The sequence below is a fragment of the Halyomorpha halys genome, unplaced genomic scaffold (genome assembly GCF_000696795.3).
Source record: "Halyomorpha halys isolate HHAL.00 unplaced genomic scaffold, Hhal_1.1 Scaffold468.1, whole genome shotgun sequence".
Taxonomy (NCBI): Eukaryota; Metazoa; Arthropoda; class Insecta; order Hemiptera; family Pentatomidae; genus Halyomorpha; species Halyomorpha halys.
The window spans coordinates 449,716-470,315 of record NW_027114236.1 but is presented as its reverse complement, the minus strand read 5'-3'; the positions used below and the strand labels follow the sequence as shown (position 1 = coordinate 470,315).

The window sequence follows — 20,600 nt, the reverse complement described above, 5'->3', positions numbered from 1 at the left end:
TAGATCATTGAAGAATATTTTAATAACATAGTACAAGAAGAGTTGATGCAAATAGGCAAGGATTAAGTCATTAGAGAAAGGTATGATTTGAAAATAAATCTTTAATTTTAAGCACAGGTTCATTATTGATTATAAATTTTAAAAATGGTGATAAAATAAATATTAGAACATGACCTACCTTTAAGGCCTCATAATCAATCATCACTGATGAAACCCTTTCCAATAAAGTTTTGATAGTGTTGTAATAAAGATTGGTCATAACTGGTTGCCCAAGTTTCTTTAATAACTGACCAGTGACTTCCATACATTCTTTACAAGAAACATCTGGCTTCACAATAAAATCGAGGCCTAAAATAAGATACTTTGTGTTTTTAATCATTTATATGAACATTAAATACAATAAAAAAAAAAAAAGTAAACAAATTATCCATTAAGATGTGTGCTCAAGAAAAGCCTTAAAAATATATATATATATTCAGCAACAGTTGTCATAATAAAAATGTATCTTGATTGATTTACATTATACAATGAAACCTCTCTTAATGGACAGTTTTTCCTAAAATATACCCTCCCCCCCTATGGACAATTTTTAAATGTCCTGGCCAGAAAATATAGAAATTTAGACCCCATTGCAATGGAACATTTCTCTAACTGATGCAGACAGCTAAATTTTTATCACTAAGATAAATTTAAACTTCTTAACTGAAACTTAAATTTTTTTTTGAAAACTAAGGAAACCATATTTAATGGTCTTACGTTTTGCTATAAATGCATTATATTTAAATATGTACATATCTTTAAGTTATACTTTTTTTTAATGAACAACACCATCATCAAATTAAAGTAATCTTTCTTTTTTTACTCTTTTATGTAGTATTTTTGAGGCTCCTCCTTCTTAATATTACCTTATTTTGATTACCGTTTTATAGTATATAGAGATATCAATAGTGATCTCGAGGCAAAACTAAAATGTTAAATAAATTACTTTGTACAAATCATCTTCAGAATCCCCAAGGATGCCTCTTTTTCTCAATTTTATACCTTAAAATCCTAACTGTTAAATCACGTTTAGCCAATCCAGTTTCAAAAAAATCGATATTGACGTTCCTTATTTTAAATCAAAATCTATGTATAAAAATGTGTTAAGTCTAAGTGTAAGTTAGTATATTTTAATTAAAATAACTTTATTAAATACTAGAAGTTAATTGTTTCAGCATAAAGGCCTTAAAGTTTATTCTTTTTGTTGTTCTTATTACTTTTAATCTAACTCTACTCTAACGACTCTAAAACCCATTTACTATTCCTGTAACGTTATTCTCAATTGATCAATCCCAGAATAACTAAATTATAGTCCATGAAAGGTATTGGGTTTACTATTTGATATGGAAGCTGTGTTTTGGGAAGAATGGTGGTATAGTACATAAAATACTCAACCAAGAAGCTAAATATTTTAGTTCAGTTTTCTCCATATCATAGAGGCAGGGTGTTCCTAGGAGGGTCTCCTGATTGAAAGGGCAATTCATGGCTTTTATAACAGAAAATTAATTTACTGTTTGGTAGTCAGATTTTGGGAATTCTCTGTCTTATCCACTGAATTATCTCCTAGGAACTTAACACTAGACACATGATTTATTTATCTCAGTAAAGATAAAAAATATTCTATAATGGTGTTTAGATAACTTTCAGTTTTTATAAATAGAAATAAGTACTTATTCAATATTCAAGTATTAACAGATTAGAATAAATTCATTTAAAAGTGTCTGGAATCATGCATAATAGAAATTAATCTTTTGTTAATCCCATACCAATCAGTAATGACTTGTCAGCTAGCATATCCTGAGAAAATTTTAGCAGGAATTCTTGGGCCTTCACTTGATCAGGCAAGAACTTTGCTATGTGAGTAATCTTGTGCATAATCTCCTTTGTTCTCTCAGGAGATTCTGGCTTCCTGTGTATTTCCAACCATTCCATTACTGCTTTCCTTGCACTATGAATGAAATTTAAATAAAAGCAAGTATTATTTTACAAAAAAATTATATCAGTTGATAGGAATTTTTAAATTTATTGAGAATAGCTAAAGAACACACTCCTGTAGATGGGAGGATATCAAACCGCAGGTAGACACAGATCATAGGGAATTTAAATACTACTTCAAACAGTTGCTAACAGGAAATGGTAGCCTTTGTGTCTTCAACTTAAATTTAAGATGGACAATTCCGTAGAATACCCAGCGGTGTCTAATAGAAGAGGAGAGCATTCGTTGAGTAAATATTTTGGACCAACTACCGCTTTCTGTGAGATATAAGTTTTAACAGGCCTACAGAACAGCACCAAACATATCAGACCAACAGCCTGATGCTAGTTCCACCCAGGAGTGCTAGATGGCCTGCCATTGCTCACTTGACCATTAATAAACTGAGGAAGATAAAGCAAATGTGAGCAAGGAGGTAGCCTAACGCAAAATGTAATGCTAATGGTGGTCCCGTGGAGGTAGGAAACAGGTGTAGGAGGAAGGTGGTTTGAGGGGGTAAAAATTCCACACATGGATTTATATAAATGTGTGTGGTTGTATATATTTTTGGACAAAAATATTTCCAATGTAATTTTCACATATTAAAAATAAATAAATTATACATTATTTCTTACATAAAAAAATTTTCACATACAATCCCTCAGATATTCTGATGAAATGAAGGCATGAAAAAAAATAAATAAATGAATATAATAAAGGCAATATCTCTTAAGTTTAGAGAGAATAAAATCAAGGTGGAACAGAAGGTTGGAATATTTTATATATCTGTTGGAGTATCTGTATGATAAGAGTATTTCAATTCCCACTGTTTCATAAACAATGATATCACTTCAATTCATCTGCTGCTGGACTGTCGACATTCCTATGATGGGGTATTCAACTTGTTTAGCAAAAGTGGGGAAAAAAATGTCATTCTTCAGTTGTGTGAATGAGAAATAGGCTTGCTTTCAGAAATAATGTGTTGCTAAGATTTTTGGGGTGGAAAAATTGAGATTTAAGAACGTGACTATTGAAACGTGGGTCCCAAAGTGCCCGGTTGTGAGTTTGATTCCCAGCTGAGGCAGTTAATATTTTTTTCTTGGCGGTCCTGAGAAATATTTAAATCTTGACTCTCCAGTTCAAGTCAACATATAGGTAGCTGTCAGGAGTTGGCAAAAAAACCACTTGTCGGACTAGTTTCCTCCACCAGTTGCCAATACTTTCAGATTTCTGAGTCATTGAATTGTATTAAAAAAAATAAGGATATTTGAACTTGCAGAAAGTAAAGGAAATCCTTCAGTTTGTAAACATAATATTTGAAGGAAAATCTTATATGGTAGAGTTCAATGATTACACTTTACAGAGAAGTAAATGGGTATTCATAACTGTTACATGTTACTTTAAATAAAAAGTATATCCTTCAAAAATTGTGAGTAGCAGATTCAACTCAAGAGTAAAAGGTCGTATTTCCTGTGCTACATGAAGGCAGATGTTAAGAATGTAAGAAATATAAAAAAATAGAAACCCTGTTAACCAGCATTTGTAAGTAACTTCAAAGATCTTTATCAATTTGAAGATGACAATGTATAGTTGCTAGCGGACAAGTATTTTAGGTGTAAATGAGAAAATTCAAGGAGAGATGTCATAAAATCTAGCAATACTAGGAACCAAAAATATATCGGACAGGAACTTGGAGTAAGTCAGGTTACAGTATTTCACATTGTTATTGCAATTGCTAACATAAATGCACAAGCAAGCAAATGGACAAAATCTCCTAGAATGAATATTGAAATAAATGATACTAAACAATAATGGTAAAGTAAGTACAAGTTTCCAACAGTAATTAGTATGAATGACTGCAGCCATGCAGAAATACTGAAATCAAAAACCATAGAGACACCATAAGTATGTTAACCAGAAAGGAAATACTACTTGTAAAGTGAAAACCACTGATGAAACTAAAGAAGTTCACAATATTAGGATATGGAACAAATCACTAATTTGATTACAGCTAAGAAAAATATGTGCTTAATGATGATGAATATGAAATAAAGCCATGCCTCATGACCTCATTTATAAACTCTACTTATGATACTTAGTTCAAGTTTGACAAACAGTAGAAAAAGGAGGAAGTAAAAATCGAATGATGTAGCCAACTGCAATGGTGATTCCCCTATCTTACAGTATGTTTTTCAGATTAAATTGTAAAATGTGCCAAAAATAATTGTTACCTGTATTGTGGGTTCTTAAGGTCCAAAAATCCTCAGGTGACCTGGATTTTTGACAAGATGGTACAACAAAATGACAAGTAATGTTAATGTTTTTTTCAACAAGCATTTTAAATCTACTAGTTTGCCAAAATTTAATTTGCATTTCTTTATAAGGACTCTAATTGTCTGGATTAAGCCTTTTTTTAACTTCAGGATTTGTGATTTTTAAATCACAATTTTTTTAGCCTCTACCTACAATAAATTGTGATTCTTTATCAACATTAACATCACACCCAATACTACTTTAGGAAGACATAAATACTAATGAAATACACAAAAAATGATAATTCAGTAAAACAAAGGAAAAAGTAACAATAACAACACAAACAGGTTTCAGGGGCAAAAAAAGAAGAGTTCATTATGGTAAAGAGATAGCAGCACTTGGCATGTGCTATAAGAATTTCCTCATCCTGAGTGCTCCCAATGATTTTTTAAGTTCAGCTTGAAGGAAAAAGGATGTTTACAAAAAACCTTTTTGTGAAATTCTCTAATTTTTCTAGGTTAATATAGTAAAAAATTCAGTTCATGAAAATAGTATGACAATACATATATAGATCAATCTGACTACTTCTTAATATTAAGACCCAATAAACGACTATCACAATTAATTGCTTCATTGAAAAACATATTGTGTGACCAAGTCCCTTGACAACTAAAACAAATTTAAATAAAGCTTGTTGCAGTGAAGTAATTTTAGTTTATGTAGAAAGTTTACATTTGATTGTAAGATTGAAATTTAAGGAGGTTAAGAAATAGTTGATGTTTGAAGGAAGATAAGGAACAGGAAACAGTTATTGAGAAGCAAGGCATTCCAAAAGGAGAAGAAATTGACAAGAAAGATTTGTCAAAGCAAGCAGCTCTGTGTCATGAAGTATAAATTTTGTTGAGTCTTGGGGTTCAAGGAGCGAATGGAGAAAGGCCAGGTAAGGATTTCAGTAATATAGGAAGGTTTGTTATTTCTTAGGGGTTAGAACAGGTAAGAAACCTGGAAGCATTGCCAGGATAAGGAGATAAGGAGAATAATTCGATAGATAGGCATATTCATACATCAGGGATCCCAAAAAAATAAATCTTATGAAAACATTTATAAGATGATTTAATTCAACTCCATGTTCATCAGTTAGTCGTCCATATACCAGGCAATCATAGTCTAAGTGGGGGATAATAAGGGAGAAGACAAGTAACTGACTAGTTTTTAAATACCATGATTTGTGGAATCTATGGAACTGTTCAAGGATAATAATAATGGATTTTAAGAATATTTCAGAAACATGACTACTTCAGGACAGGTATTGGTCAAAGATAACTCCTAAGTTTTTAGCAGAGCTGTTAAGTGGAATAGGAATGTTGTAGATGAATAATAAATTAAAGGATAATAAAAAGAGAATATAAGAGAAATTTAGAACCGAAGAGCATAGCTTTAATTTTCTAAAACTTAACAGCAACTTGTTTATCTTAGCCCAATATCGAATCATTTTAAGTTCATTCTCCAATTTATGAGGTACCTCGATGAGATCAACAGGATGGAAAGCAAGATACATTTGTATATCATCACCATAAATATGGTATCAAGAGAAATTAATAGAATTACGTAAATCATGTTTATAATTATAAATATAAATGGAAAAAAGATATAGTGATAGAAAAGAACACAATCTGAGAGAAAGAATTTTATTATGACCATACTGTATATATAAAATGTGTGTGTGTGTAATAATTTTAAAATAAATATTTAAGAAATATAAAAATGTAATAAAACTATTCTACTTAGAAATTACGAAACCGATCTGCTCACTAAGAGAAAACTGTTTAAAACCCATGTATGTTAATTGGGAAAAAATAAAGAACCATATGTCAATAAAGGACAGGAACATTTTTATTGAAGGTCTAAATCTATGCACAAAGTACAATTTTTTCAAATACAAAGGGAACTATATTCGGCAGCTGCATGGATTAACGATGGGGTCTACTTTATCGATAAATTTGAGTGGGATTTATATCAAAAATTTATTAAATACTGAATTAATGAAAACAGAAATAAAACCAATCTTAATAAGAAAATATATAGACGACTTAATAATTATAACAAAGAAAAACAGCAACCAAGAAATTTTAAAATTATGTAATAAATTCCTAACAAACAAAATAAGATTCCTGGATATGGACATAATCATAGATGGACAAAAAATAACCACTAAATGGACTAAAAAAACTAATACAAACAATAGATTACTTAATTTCTTTTCAAATCACCCACATTACAAAAAAAAATTTAATTGACAGAGCAATAAACTTAACGGACAACATTTACATAAAAGACATTAAGACTGAGGTATACACCATGCTAACTGAAAATTTTTATCCCAAAAGATTGATAAATAGATTATGGTACAATAAAATGAATAACAAACATACAACCAGAAACAACACAGAAAGTAGAACACCAAGAAAAATAAAAACAATCGGAACAACAAAGGAAGATAAAAAGAAAAACAATCAAGTCAAAAAAGAATCACTGAATTTTACAAAGAAATAGACAAAAAGATTACAGTAGATGATAATACAGAAAAAGGACAAGAGGAAACAAATAGTAATAGCAATAATAAAAAATTATTTAGACTTCAACACATACCAGGCCTAACAAATAAAATAAAAAAAACACTGACACAATATGATCATATAAATATCAGAACCGGTTTATACAATAATAATAAGTTACAGAATAAGCTGTCCAACATGAAAGACAAAGTTGATAAGATGGAAAAATTAAATGCAATTTATAAGATAGATTGTAAAAATTGTGAAAAAGTATACATTGATGAAACATCTAAAAAAATGGAAACTAGAATCAATCAATCACATCAGTACATGAATATCGGACAGTAGACCCGAAACGTTGTGCTACAATATGATAATTTAAAATAAATTACATTCAATTGGAAGTTTATTAACCTCAAAAATTTTTTATTTTAACCATGTATTTTAAATTTTTAAACAAAAAATTATGCCGTATCAGAAATTAATACTGACTTTAAAAAAGTTCCACTGCATTGATATTTTCACTAATGATGTCAGGAATTAGCCTAGATTTGCTATTAAAACATCTAGCAGTTCAATCTGGATTCTGCCTTCTATTTATCCTGACACGTCTTCTATTTGATGAATTGATTCATTAATAATTATATTTTTAATAATGGCAAGACCTACAATTAAATCATTCTACCTCCGAAACCTCGTCCTTTATGTTAAAATTTTTGGAGAAATACTCAGCAACCTCCAACCACCTTCCTCATCTTCTGACAACTTTCTGAGGAGGTGACAGTTCAGAATAATTTTCATTAAAAATCAGCACTCAGTAAGAAAATTTTAAAGAGGTCCTTTTAATAGATGAAATCAACAAATTTATTTCCCGGAAATCAGACTGAACAGTTTTATAAACACAAGAAATATGTCACATGAGGAATTTTAGTATAAAATACTAACGAGACTTTCCTGCTTTAATTATGTTTGGAATGCTGTCTGACCAAAACAAGATCATTTTTATATGGATCAAACCATTTGGCCAAATAAGATTCATGGAGTCTTAAAAGTAAAAGTACTTGCATTTTTCCAAGACTTAGAACTGTGGAAGAAATGGCTTTGAAGGGGAGGAGAATGAACTAATGATGTTAACAATTACCAGACTTAAATTTCAGTTATTTTGTTTACTGAAATCCTTGTTTTACCCTGAATTTATTTTTTTTTTAATTTAAGAGTAGAAAAAGATGAAATCAAGACTCAGAAACTCATGCTTTAAAACCGTATACATTTCTTTTAACTCATTGATTGCATTGAGTAAAAATAAAATAAACTTAGAACTGAATATTTTTAATTGAAAGAATAATATTAAAGGAGTTATATAGTTAGTTTTGGGTTGTTGAAAACAATAATAGTAGGGAGGAAAGTTCAACCAATTCTAGTGATTTTAAGAAATTGCTTAGCAAGTTACAAAAGGCTGATAGGCTACAGGGGAATGTCAACTGATATTTGGAAGACTTTTTTTTGTACCAATTCTTATTTAAGCTCTAATATAAATAAAAATACAAAATAACAACTATGGAGTAAAATATGTAGAAATTTGTAAATTGAAATTGATTACCATTGATCCTAAACATGTTAAAGCAAAAATTTAATTGAAAATAGCAATATCTATGTCGGTAAAAAGATATTTATTTACATGAAAATCTTAGTTCCAGTCACCAGAAATACAAGTCCCACAAAAATTTTTTTATAAATGAATTAATACAATTGTTTTAATAAAGCAATTAATTTATCTCTTCACTTTGCTTTTGTTTGTTCGATGGGACCTCTGTCTTTAACAGTACTTAAGGTAAGAGAATGGTTTGTTAGTGTTTTAATTTTTTTTTCCATCTCTTCCTAACAATTAAATATAGATAAAACAAAACAATTTTGTTACTACATACAACAGTTGGTGTCTTTGAAGTTCTAGAAAGGCCTTATTTGCATTATCATCGATTGTTCCCAACAAATGATAAAGCTTTTTCATCCGCTCTTCGGGTGGTAGGTTAAATGGGACTAAACTTGTGTTAAGAAGCCTCTCAACCAGGATTCTGAAATCATAAAAAAAAAAAAAGAAAAGAAAAGTATAGATTCACTAATCCAACAAATTACATGCAATAATTATTTTTCATATAAATAAATATGAACCAATAAAAATAATGTAGTGATGTTACAACATTGGGCTGAAGTACTTAGTACTACTTTTAAGATCTTCAAGGAAAAACCAATTGTATAATAGGTATAATAGAAAAATAATTGTATAAAATAAAGCCTGTTGTAGACTACTTCATACTTTAATTGTGTTACATATACATCTTAAATTTAATTGATTCATTTCTTTTATTCATTCATTTCTTTAATTCATTTATCTCATACGCTATATATTTATTTATAATACCCAACAAGTGGAGGGCGACCTTTGATTTCTGACTCAAGGCATGGGTCTGGGTCATCTGGCTCTAAATCTAGTAATGGGTGTTTGTACCAGTCTTAAACTTATGCTGGAGTGGGTGAAAAATATTATACCATCGAAAATTAATATGATCCTCATCTTTGTAGATAAAGTTGCTCTCAATCTACAATCTGTGGTTCATTCATTTAAGCAATATAAGTTAAAAATTATTTTTTGACAACTTCAAAAGCTATCAACTTATCTGTGTTTTGAGTGGGATAGGCTTTTTCATGACTGGCCCAGTTCAAGAAGAAAGGATTGCAAAATGTCCTTTAGCGTATACAAAACATAAGCAGAATAGAAAAAAGGGCTCATATTTTTACTGTTTCGACATGAAAAATAAAATATCTGCTGTATGATGTCGCAATAATACTATGGTGACTACAGCAACAAATCACGGCAAGCTGAAACCACTCGCACAAATAAATTGGTGGAATAAAGGAAAACAGTATAAAGGAAAATATCTCTATCTCAGCCAGATGTAACCTTTTACCACAAATATTGTGGAAACACATTTTTTCAAGGTACCTGGAACGAACACTTGAAATGAAATAAATAAGGAAAGAAATATATATTAAGTTACCAATCCATTGGACAGAAATGAAAAATTGAGCTGAATATGAAGATATGTGATGACAGAGTTTATTAATAATACATTTTTACAAATGATAGTTAAACTTTAATCCTTCAAGAGGTATATATCAAGATATACATCAAAGTGTTAGTCAATTTTATGATCCACTAATAACCATTAGCAAAGAAAATTTTGCAAGGATTCTCCTGATATGATTTCATTTTCAGAAGAAAAACTGGTAAAAAATGAGTTTTATTGTTATATTAAGTATGCCAGACTTCTGATTTGTATAACAAATATATAATAAAACTTTAAATATTATACCTGTCTTCCATACTGGTCATATAATATCCATGAAGAATCTTATCTTTAATCCATGTGACAGCTTTTTTAGTGGCTTGAGGAACATCTGCATCATTTAAATGTTTTTTATAGATCATTGCAAGCCCAGACATGGCCTCTTTCCTGATCTTAAACTGGATGATAAAAAAAATTTGTATTTAATAAAACTGCATATAAATAAGACATATATATGTGTGAGAAGATGGTTGGGGGTGCGGTTAGTGCCAACGTTTTGGCTAGAATTTCTAGTTTTCATCAGGGCTTAGAACAAAAAACAGGATAACAACCAATGAATAACAAGATTTATAGAATGATTAAAGCAAATAATTGCACAGAATGAAAATAGATAAAAATAAAGTAATGAAAGAAGTCGGAAACACAATGATTTATTTTCCACTTTTATCATTACTTTATTGTTATAAATTTTCATTTTGTACAATTATTTGCTTTAATCATTCTATATATCCTTTTATGCATTGGTTGTTATCTTGTTTTTTGTTCTTAGCCCTGATAAAGGCCAAACGTTGGCACTAATAAATCAGTTTTTAAACTTATTTGTGTTATTCTCTGAAAAAAACCCCAACCATCTTCTTCGCATATATATTATCCATGGTCAACTATGTTCTCATCATATGTGTGTGTCACCTTTTTGTCTAAAGTTCTTTCTTTGACAAACTCGAGCAAATCTTCACTTTTAGAAACAACTTCGAAGTCTCTTTTGGCTGTTGACACAATTGCCATAACTACCTAAAAAAATATTTTAAATGTTATTTCAAAAACCAAATAAATCATTATTTATGCTGTTTCAACATTTGGTGGTCATTATGAAGTTACTACTAGTAACTATACAATCACTAACTAAATGATCCTTACCTCATAACGTACACTCTCTTCTGAATCATGCTGTCTCATTTTTAGAGTTTCTGTAATATCTGCTCTCAGTTCCGGGTGATTAAGCAAGAAGTGCATGGAATATTGAACACATTTCATCCGTATGAACAAATTAATGTCATTAAACCTATAATAGAATAAATAATTAAAAACAATAAACCTTACACCAAGAGAACTAATTCAATTCAGGTTGGTTTATAAAGGGAATAGTTTCAATTAAAATGGAAAAAGTAAAATTTGTATTGGAAATGGTTATATGTAAAATACATTTTTGTTCAATTGCAGTTGAACAGGTTTCAAATGAAATGTGAAAAGTTTCATTTGAAATGAAAAAGGTTTCATTTGAAATGGAAAAGATTACAATCCAATTGGGAAAGGTTTCCATCTATAAGTAACAAAACTGGTGAGGAAACAGTTAATCATAAGTTTAAGATGTAAATAAAATAAAGTAAATTATAAACATTCTTTGATAGCCACAAATTTTCCCAATCCCTTAAGAAACCTTATTTGAACCATTCAGTGTCTGAGGTATTTCACGTTTTTATTCCCTGTAGCCACTGATGGAGTCAGACTTTTTTTTTCAAATGGAATTTCGTATTTCCATTACTTTCTAAAATACCAGAAAAATAATAAAAAAATTATTTTCAAAATATTAATTGCAATTGTATGATTGCAATAGGTGTGATTGTGGCCACAAAGGATAATTGCCTCTTCCAAGACTGAAGACAGAACTGTTATAATCAATATAGAAGTCATTGTAATAGTTGTGTTCTGTTGGTTCCCAAAACGAATTATTTTCAATACTTTTTGAATGATATGAATGTAAGAAGGTGAAAACTTTCATTCAAGTTTTGAAGTTAAGCAAGAATCAATGTAATTAAATTCTTTAGAATTTTATTTTTTAATTGTTTTATCTGTTAAATAGAAAAGTAAATGGAAACAAATAATAATAAATTAATATAATATCTTTAAAATTGTTTACTCACATTCCTTTCAGTCATGGAATTTATTTGTATTGTGGTTTTCAATGCAATAGTCCTTTTTAATTAATAACTTTTTACTGTTATGATCACATAAGTTGGAAGGTAGGGTAGTAAATAAAAAAAATAATAATGTGACTCAACAAGTTAACTTATTTGATACAAACTGAATTTCATAAAGGATTTTAGGCAAATAAATCTGTATTATTAACAATAAATTTACCTATGGAAAATATAACTAAAAATTTGAATGATTTTTTTTAAATTACAATATTTATGAACATAACTATTCATATCTCTCCAATTCCAATTAAAATTAACTTAGTAGCTCCTGCTAATGCCTCTGGCATGAGTTACAATTAGTCTCATTTTCCAAATTTATTTTACTATATAATAACAGCAATTTCCAACTTATTTAACATTACAGTAATACAATTGCACTACAAATGATGTCTAACAGAGCCCAAACATGATCTTTTGGATTAAGGTCTAGATTTTTCTGTGGCTACTCCAGTAATATGATACTAATCTCCAAGAGTTAACATTCTTAGCTCTCTATGGTCATCCATCACCAGGAATGCCTTTAAAATTTAGTGGTTAAACGACCTTTGAAAATGTCCTCCAGATACTCTGAGCATTAAAGAATATTATATCCATAACAAGTAATTTGCTATGGGAATCATTCCTGAACATATTTAAGCCTCCTCAGAAAGGAATTTGGAGGGTCATGGATAATAGACCTCTATTGCTTTTGATCTCGCTTTAAGTGTGAACTTATCGCCTTCAAACATTATAGAGTCAAATGGATAGTTGTGTGATGAACAAGGAGCCTTCCAGAATTTTAATAACTTGAATACCTGTTCAGTCAATAAAATTTAGTCAAAAATTACTGATATGAAAGAAAAGATTCACATTGTCTGTTGGAGATAAAATCAAAACCGGTTATCAAAAAGTCTATAGTCACTAATTTTGGCATTATAGAGACTAAAAGGATTAAACAGAGATAAAAAGATGAACTACAGATCATTCATATTCCAATTTAACTATACTTGAACTTAAATTGAAAAAATGTTCCAACATACTTTTTTTACAATCTTCTATCATGGTCTATATTGACTTTAGTGATTGAAATTGCTGACTACTTTCCTACTAATTCCAAAGTTTTGCTAAAAATTCCAGACTTTTTACGAAAATTCCCAACTAGTAAAATTTGTATGCACTTGCAGTAATAAATCAAATGCATACTATACACTTTTGCTACTTGTTTACTTAACATATACCTATAGTTGTTGAATTTAAGATATGAATATTTTAAAACAGGAATGTGAAGTCAATTTTTTAATATAAAATTAGTATTTTATACAAAATCCTCCTTTGTTACTCTATAAAGCTATTTATTATGTCTATTAGTGTTGGTTAGTTTAACACCATAATTCCAATATTAAAAAAATAAATAAATCTGTACCGCTACAACCTGTGAGGGGTCAAAGGAGCAGTTACTTTGTAAAGAAGTACTGTTACTAGACCAACGGCTGTGCAAGGAGGTGTTTTGATCAGTATCACACTCCACCGTTAAATTTATACCCACTTTTTGAGGCTGGGTGGACCCCGGAGGGCTCCCAAACCCCTGTATCAATGGCTACACACAACAGATTATACATTATCTACCAAAGCTGGATTCGATTCTGGGTCCTTGGAGTTAGTAATCCATTGCCTTACCAATGAGCTACCCACTCCCACCATAATTCTAATATATTTACCTATAATATTATGGAACTATGAACTATACAACACATTAAATACGAACTGTAGATTTTTCAAAACTGAAACTAAAAATGCAGTATAATACATTCTTACCAAGAGAGGTCTTCAGGTATAAATTTTAATATTTTTCTATTTTAAGTGTAAGAAAGATACCTGAGAACATTTGAAAGTAAAATCACAATAGTACTGATAGGTATCAATTTTTTTTTTTTCTTTAACCTTTAGAAGCACTAAATTATAGAATAAACTAAAATTTAGGGAAATAGCAAGACTTCAGTAGCTGATACTAAAACTGTGTACTGTAACTAATTATTGACATCAAATCACTTTAACCTGCATTCAAAGTCGAAACATATCCATTCAATATAATAATTTAATAAATTAAATTTAAATAAACATTTTAAAAAATATATATTTATGGGTATTTATGAAAAACATGAATATATTAAATAATAGTAAATAGAAAAAAATTTAAGCAAAATAAAACTAAAGTCAAAGTAAAACAATGTGCATAATTATAAACACTGAAATGGAAAGTCTTTTAACTGAAACAATTCCCAAAGATTCACTCATTGTGGTGAATTAGTAATTTGAATGATTCTTTTCACCTTATTGTTAAAAAAACTTTTTTCTATTTTTTTTTTTAATGAAACAAAAAATAAACAATTAGTTTATCATAAAATAAATTAAATACATAAAAATTAAACACTACAGAAATTCAATATCTTGTTTCAATCCTTAATAAGTAAACCAGCCTTTTAAATGTTTTCAAACCAAAATAGTACCAAATTTTGATTTATTACAGCAAAAATTTTTAGTTTAAAATACAATTTAAAAAAAAAGTTTTCAGTTTCAATAGAGGTCAATACTTTTAAACCAACAAATTACGGTCTGGTTTAGAGTCACATTCTTTAGTTTATTCGATTTTGAAGTATTTGGATTCATAAGTGGGGGGTTTTCTTCTTTCCACCCATAAGAGCAGGATAATTTGGTGGAATTATGTTGTTTTGTTTTTTAAATCTTCAAAATATCTGAAGAATTAAGGCTGGGCAAAATTTTGCATGAACAATTTTTATTTTTTGATTCACCAAATATGAACACAAACAAACCCATATGGAGTAGCTAGTCTAACATCGGGCGCCTCCCCAGATGGCGGATAGGGGGGATTCTCACCAGATATGGCGAGAACCGGGGAATACCCGGGGTGGACCAAAACTAGATTCAAATCCAGTCACGACGGTTCCTAGAATAGGCGGCGTACTGGTCAGCATCTGTTCCTCAGTTTAGAGGTGGCTGTTTCAAAAACCTGGCAGGAGCTATAAAATGCGAAAATACTATGAAAAAGTATGGAAGATATGGTTAACTGTGCTACGGTGCAGGGGGATGGAACCCCAGTACCGGCACCGATAGGGAATGCGAAAGCGGGTTAACCGGCGTTGACATCATACGACCGCAGTGCTGCAATGGTAGGAGACTTGGTCATTATAGCATCTAATGCCACAAGACTTACCACAACAGAGGTGATGCAGAATCTTGGGAGCAAGATTAAACAGCTCCCCTCCTTCATCCGCACCAAGAACAATGTGCATGGCAAGATAAGGAGTTTTGCATGCGAAATACAACTATATTTTAAAAAGTTAGAAACAGCTGCACACCCTATTGAAACTGTAGACGGCCACACCCAAACGAAAGAGGTAAGTCCACCTAGGAAGAATACTGTTAAATCAGAGGGAACAGTAACCACACCTTCTTTAACGGACGATAAAAGGAAGGCCAAAAAGAAAACCACAGAACCCAATCCACCACTAGTGCATCATAATGCAGATCGCCCTCAGAGATCTAATACAGTTCAACGGGGAGAACAACAGGAGGAGCTATGCCTAGAAGTCCGAAAAAGATCGCAGAAGAAACCTCGCCCTAAGCCACCGAGGTCTGATGCAGTCACAGTAAAAATACTGGAGAGCCAGTCTTACTCAGATGTTCTGCGAAAGGTGAGAGAAGATCCGGCGATGGTGGAAATAGCTTCATTAATCACAAAGGTCCGGAAAATTAATAAACGCGACCTTTTACTCCAATTGGAGCGGAAGAAAGAGTAATCTCTTTAAAAAGCTCAAAGAAGGGTGTGCTTGGGGAAGGGGCAGAAGTGCGGACTTGGACGGAGGAGTCCCTTTTGGAGCTTGAGATTTGGATGATCTCGCCACCAAAGAGGTTGTGGAGGCCTTAAAACCTCTGCTGGGAGAAGAGTCAATGTCCATCACAGCAATAAAATCCATCCGGAAAGCCTATGGCGGTACGCAAATGGCAGTCATTTCACTTCCGGTTCTCAAAGTTAGGAAGATTATGGCTCAAGGAAAGATCCGAGTAGGACTGGTGGTTAGCCGTATACGTGAAAGACTCAGAGTTACAAAGTGTTTCCGTTGCTGGGAATATGGACACATAGCTCAGAATTGTGTCGGAAAGCATAGAACCGAAATGTTGAAACTGTGGTAAAGCAGGTCACAAAACTAGTGATTGTGACCAGAAACATCAATGCGCATTATGTGCGGGGAAATGGAGATGCTGACCACCCTAGCGGAAGTAGTAAGTGTCCAGCTTTCCATTGAGCATTGAAAACCATGACGCAAATCCAACAACATCGTAGATGAGGATAATCCAGCTGAATTTGAACCATTGCGAAGCTGCTCAAGATATCCTTTACCAAACGGTACGGGAACAGTACATTTACGTCGCTATTCTCTGCAAACAATATAAAAATCTGGATGGCAACTCGTGGGTATTTGATGTCAGTGGTAAAGCTGCTATTTGGGACTGTAATTCCCAGGCTATTCAGGAAGTGAATACTATATCGCACTCAGGCTTTGTATGCGCGAAGGTCAACGACGTGTACATCTTTAGCTGCTACGCCTATTCTAGCATCACAATAGAAGACTTTGCGAATTTCTTGGATCGCATTGTCTTAGAGGCTAGTTGCCATAAGCCAGCTATCATAGCGGGTGATTTCAACACCTGAGCAACTGAATGGGGAAGTAGGTTAACAAATCGACATGGTGAAGTTCTTCTCGAAGCTTCCGCACAAATGAGTGATATGTTCCTAATGAACACCGGAACAAACCCGAGGCAGGAAGATCATCTATCATCGATTTGATGTTTATGAGTGGTCGCCTGCAACGGATTGCAACTTGGAAGGTTTGTGGATTTTATACAAACAGTTATCACTAGGCTATATTGATTACCCTCAATACGCCTACAAGAAGAGTTGTCAATTGAGAACCAATGGCTGGAACACGAAGACTTTCGATGCCGCTTCATTCACTTTAATGCTGGAGGCATGAGTGTGAATTGAAAGGGTCAGCTGAGGAAAAGGCACGTATACTGACCTCTTTTATATCTGGGACTTGTGATGCAGCTATGACCCGTTCAAAGCCTGGCAAACATCATTCCTCAGTGTACTGGTGGACGGATACTATTGACGATCTTCGCTGGTGTTGCAACCAAGCAAAAAGACGTTACCAGGGAGACCTCTACCGGAGTTTTCTGTGCTTCAAGAAGAGTTTAAGAGAGCTAGAAGGAACCTCTGACAAGCCATTAAAGAAAGCAAACAACGGTGCTGAAGAGAACTCTGTGATGAAGTTGATGCAGACCCATGGGGTAGACCTTACAAAATAGCACTTAAGAAATTGTGTAAAGACACGATGCAGTTCCCCACAAGATCAAATATTGTAGACAGTATTGTAAGAACACTATTTCCTGAACAGGCGAATAGTATTGAATGTATAGACAATATATATATATATATATATATAAAACGGATTTTCCACACATTACGCAGGAAGAGATAGAGGACATCGCCTCGGACCTAGAACATGGCAAGGCACCAGGATTGGATGGAATTCCTAATGTAGCTCTGAAGGTGGCTCTCAGGAAACGGCCGGATTTTTTTATCGATCTTCGTGAAGGCTCAATTCCGAAACCTTGGAAGAAACAGCGCCTCGTACTTATTCCAAAGAGTAAGGGAAGACTGGAAGACCTGTCTTCCCCGATAGCCTGACTGCAGCCTGTGGAACTCCTTGTTGAAGAAAGAAGCAGGCACTATGGACAACGCTTACACGTTTCCAGAGAAGAAGAGTGAAAAATAACCATCGACCAGTGGCAGCAGCGTTGGGAGGCTGCAGATTCCAGGAGGTGGACTCGCAGGTTAATACCCGATGTGGGCACGTGGTATGACCGCCAGCATGGTGAGGTGGATTTTTACAAAACCCAATTGTTGACCGGATATGGATGCTTTAGACCCTACCAGTACCGCTTCAAACTGGACAACACCGCAAAATGGCCTGGATGTCAGACTGTCGGGGAAACAGCGGAGCAAGTGTTTCTCACTCGCATTCACTTTGCGGCAAAAAGAAGTGAATTGGAGAGAGTGTGTGGAGGAAGCATCACACCAGGTGTGACCACAACGTGGTGAGCTATATGCTACTCTCAGACCAGCTCTGGAACACAGTGAAAAGATTCACCACAGACCTCAAGAGGTTGAGAGAGGAAGAGATGGCTAGAAGTCATGACTAGCATGGAAATGTGAAAACCATGCGAAGAAAGCGATTCACTCAGCCATTTTTCTCCAAGAAGTAATGCCTAGCGGCGGTCCTGTGGAGAGGAATAAACAGGTGTAGGGCAGTGATTTTAGTGGGTAAAAATCCTACACACGGCTAGGCCCATACCTATCCGTGTCTTTTGAAGATTTCCACCGACCCTCATAAAATAAAAATAAAAAACAATATGTATGCACATATCTATATTTTTAAACTGCTAAACACAGGTCTGACAACAGTTTTGATTAAATTTTTTTAAATATTCTTCACTGTATCAAGGAAAACTATTCTCAGAACTAATACTAAAAACATAAAGGTTTTTTGGCATGCTACATCAAAATCTACAAGCCTAATTTATTTTGTAATTTAAATATTTTAAAAATTTATTTAATTAATAAGTGACTAGTTGCTGATGTTACAATTATTTTTATAATCTATACTTTTTTCTTTTCTCAAAGAAAGGTTTGGATGGAAGAACTTTGTCAATATCATTATCCTACATTGAGATATAAAATGAAACTATTTTAGGGCATTTTTTTTTCTCTCAGCTCCATTGGACCATTGGAAAAACAGTTAGATATGTGTAGATCATTTTTCAATGTAGAATCACTAAAACAATTTTGATCAAAAATGGTAAGGGCACACCATGCACTCCTTGTCAGTGCCAAATAATAATCCTCAATAATACAATACATCACCTACTCCCACTTCTTTAAATTTTCTGAAAGAGAATGCAACAAACTTCCGGTGGATTATGATTCTTTCATGTAGATCACTAAAGGGTACAATTCTTTTAGCAACCTCAATTATTTGAATCAATTTCAGGTTTATCTGCCCATCTCCAATATCCACTAATTAAAATTAGAAAGGGGAACTGAACCAGACTTGCCTCCCTTCAGTTGGAGGAAAAATCTAAATTCCAAGGCTTCTCCCTCAACTGTGTTGTCAATATTGAAAACTGCATATGTGTTACAGCCACATATGCTCAAGAATTGAGAATCTGGACATAGCCAATCTCCAACATCACTATACACACAAGGTCACTGGGGCATTGGTGTTCTAATATTCGAGGAAGATTGTAGGAAAGGGTGAAGCTAAATAGGATTATGCTCAAGGATTGCCTCTTAGTTAATACAGATAAAGTAATTTCATAAACAATAATATTTAAAATAATGAAAACAATAAATCTTCAATTATTAGAATAATTGAATCTAAAAATAAATTTGCTGAGTACATCACTAAGAGTGAGAAATGGCTAGAAAATGTTTAATCTACAGCCAAAAAGTGATAACAAATAGAAAAAAGAATTAATGAAGGAGGTATTATAAGATGTGGTTAGATCTTAACTCTTTTTTTTTTCACTCAAAACTAACAAAGTCGCACTCACATCATATATGGGTTTGACCATACCATATTCTATAAATAAATATATACAGTTAGATATTAATACATACAATAAAATTCTGCGTTTTAAATATTATTTTTTAAAAAAATTATTAGAAGAAACTAATGTAAGAAACTATAAATTTCCAAAGATTTTGTGGGGATAATCTAACTTCAAACCTGATTATATTCCAGCTGGAGACCATTTTTAATATGTGTTAGGCATAAAATTTTTGTAACATACAAATAATGAAATAAGATCGAAACATGAAAAAAAAAAAAAAACTTGCCTCACTGAAAGGGCTAAACAGTACATATCTGTTTCTGTTCATGTCAACTATCTTCAAGAAGTCTCCTTCATAATTAAACAACCAAAAATCAGCTATTCCAAAGTTTATGAAAATAGGAATTAGAACCAATGACAAATTTTCGCAAAATTTACTACGGACTTTAGACTTATGGATTTGGGTATCTCTGGAAATCCCAAAATTAAATTGAATAAAACAAACAATGTACTAATCTTTTCAGTATGGGTTATAGTTCACTGAGAATCCCATTGTAGACCACACAACCACAGATAAAGTGAAGGAAAATGAGACAGGAAACAATATATCTGAAGAATGGATAAAGGAAGGAAATGACAGTAGTTTAAAATTACATAAGGATCAAGATCGACCATAGGATGTTTGAAATAAGAGATCTTTCCAGGGAAGGGACTGGTCAAAGATGATTTCAAAAAGTTTTCAAAAGTATCAGAGGAACATATAGTTAAAAAAAAAGTTACTCTG

The 20,600-nt window shown here is 32.3% G+C and overlaps 1 protein-coding gene across 2 annotated transcripts in view; it reads right to left on the bottom strand.

The window, feature by feature from the left end:
* Window positions 1–20,600, bottom strand: part of pds5 (cohesin associated factor B pds5) — an 86,652-nt gene that overhangs the window by 40,924 nt on the left and 25,128 nt on the right. For both annotated transcript variants that reach the window (XM_014424380.3, XM_014424379.3), the window contains exons 8-13: window positions 11,082–11,226; window positions 10,854–10,955; window positions 10,191–10,342; window positions 8,745–8,891; window positions 1,806–1,987; window positions 179–348 (exon numbers count right to left, since the gene is read on the bottom strand). In XM_014424380.3, the coding sequence (XP_014279866.1) occupies window positions 179–348; window positions 1,806–1,987; window positions 8,745–8,891; window positions 10,191–10,342; window positions 10,854–10,955; window positions 11,082–11,226 (898 nt within the window). The remainder of the gene's footprint in view (window positions 1–178; window positions 349–1,805; window positions 1,988–8,744; window positions 8,892–10,190; window positions 10,343–10,853; window positions 10,956–11,081; window positions 11,227–20,600) is intronic.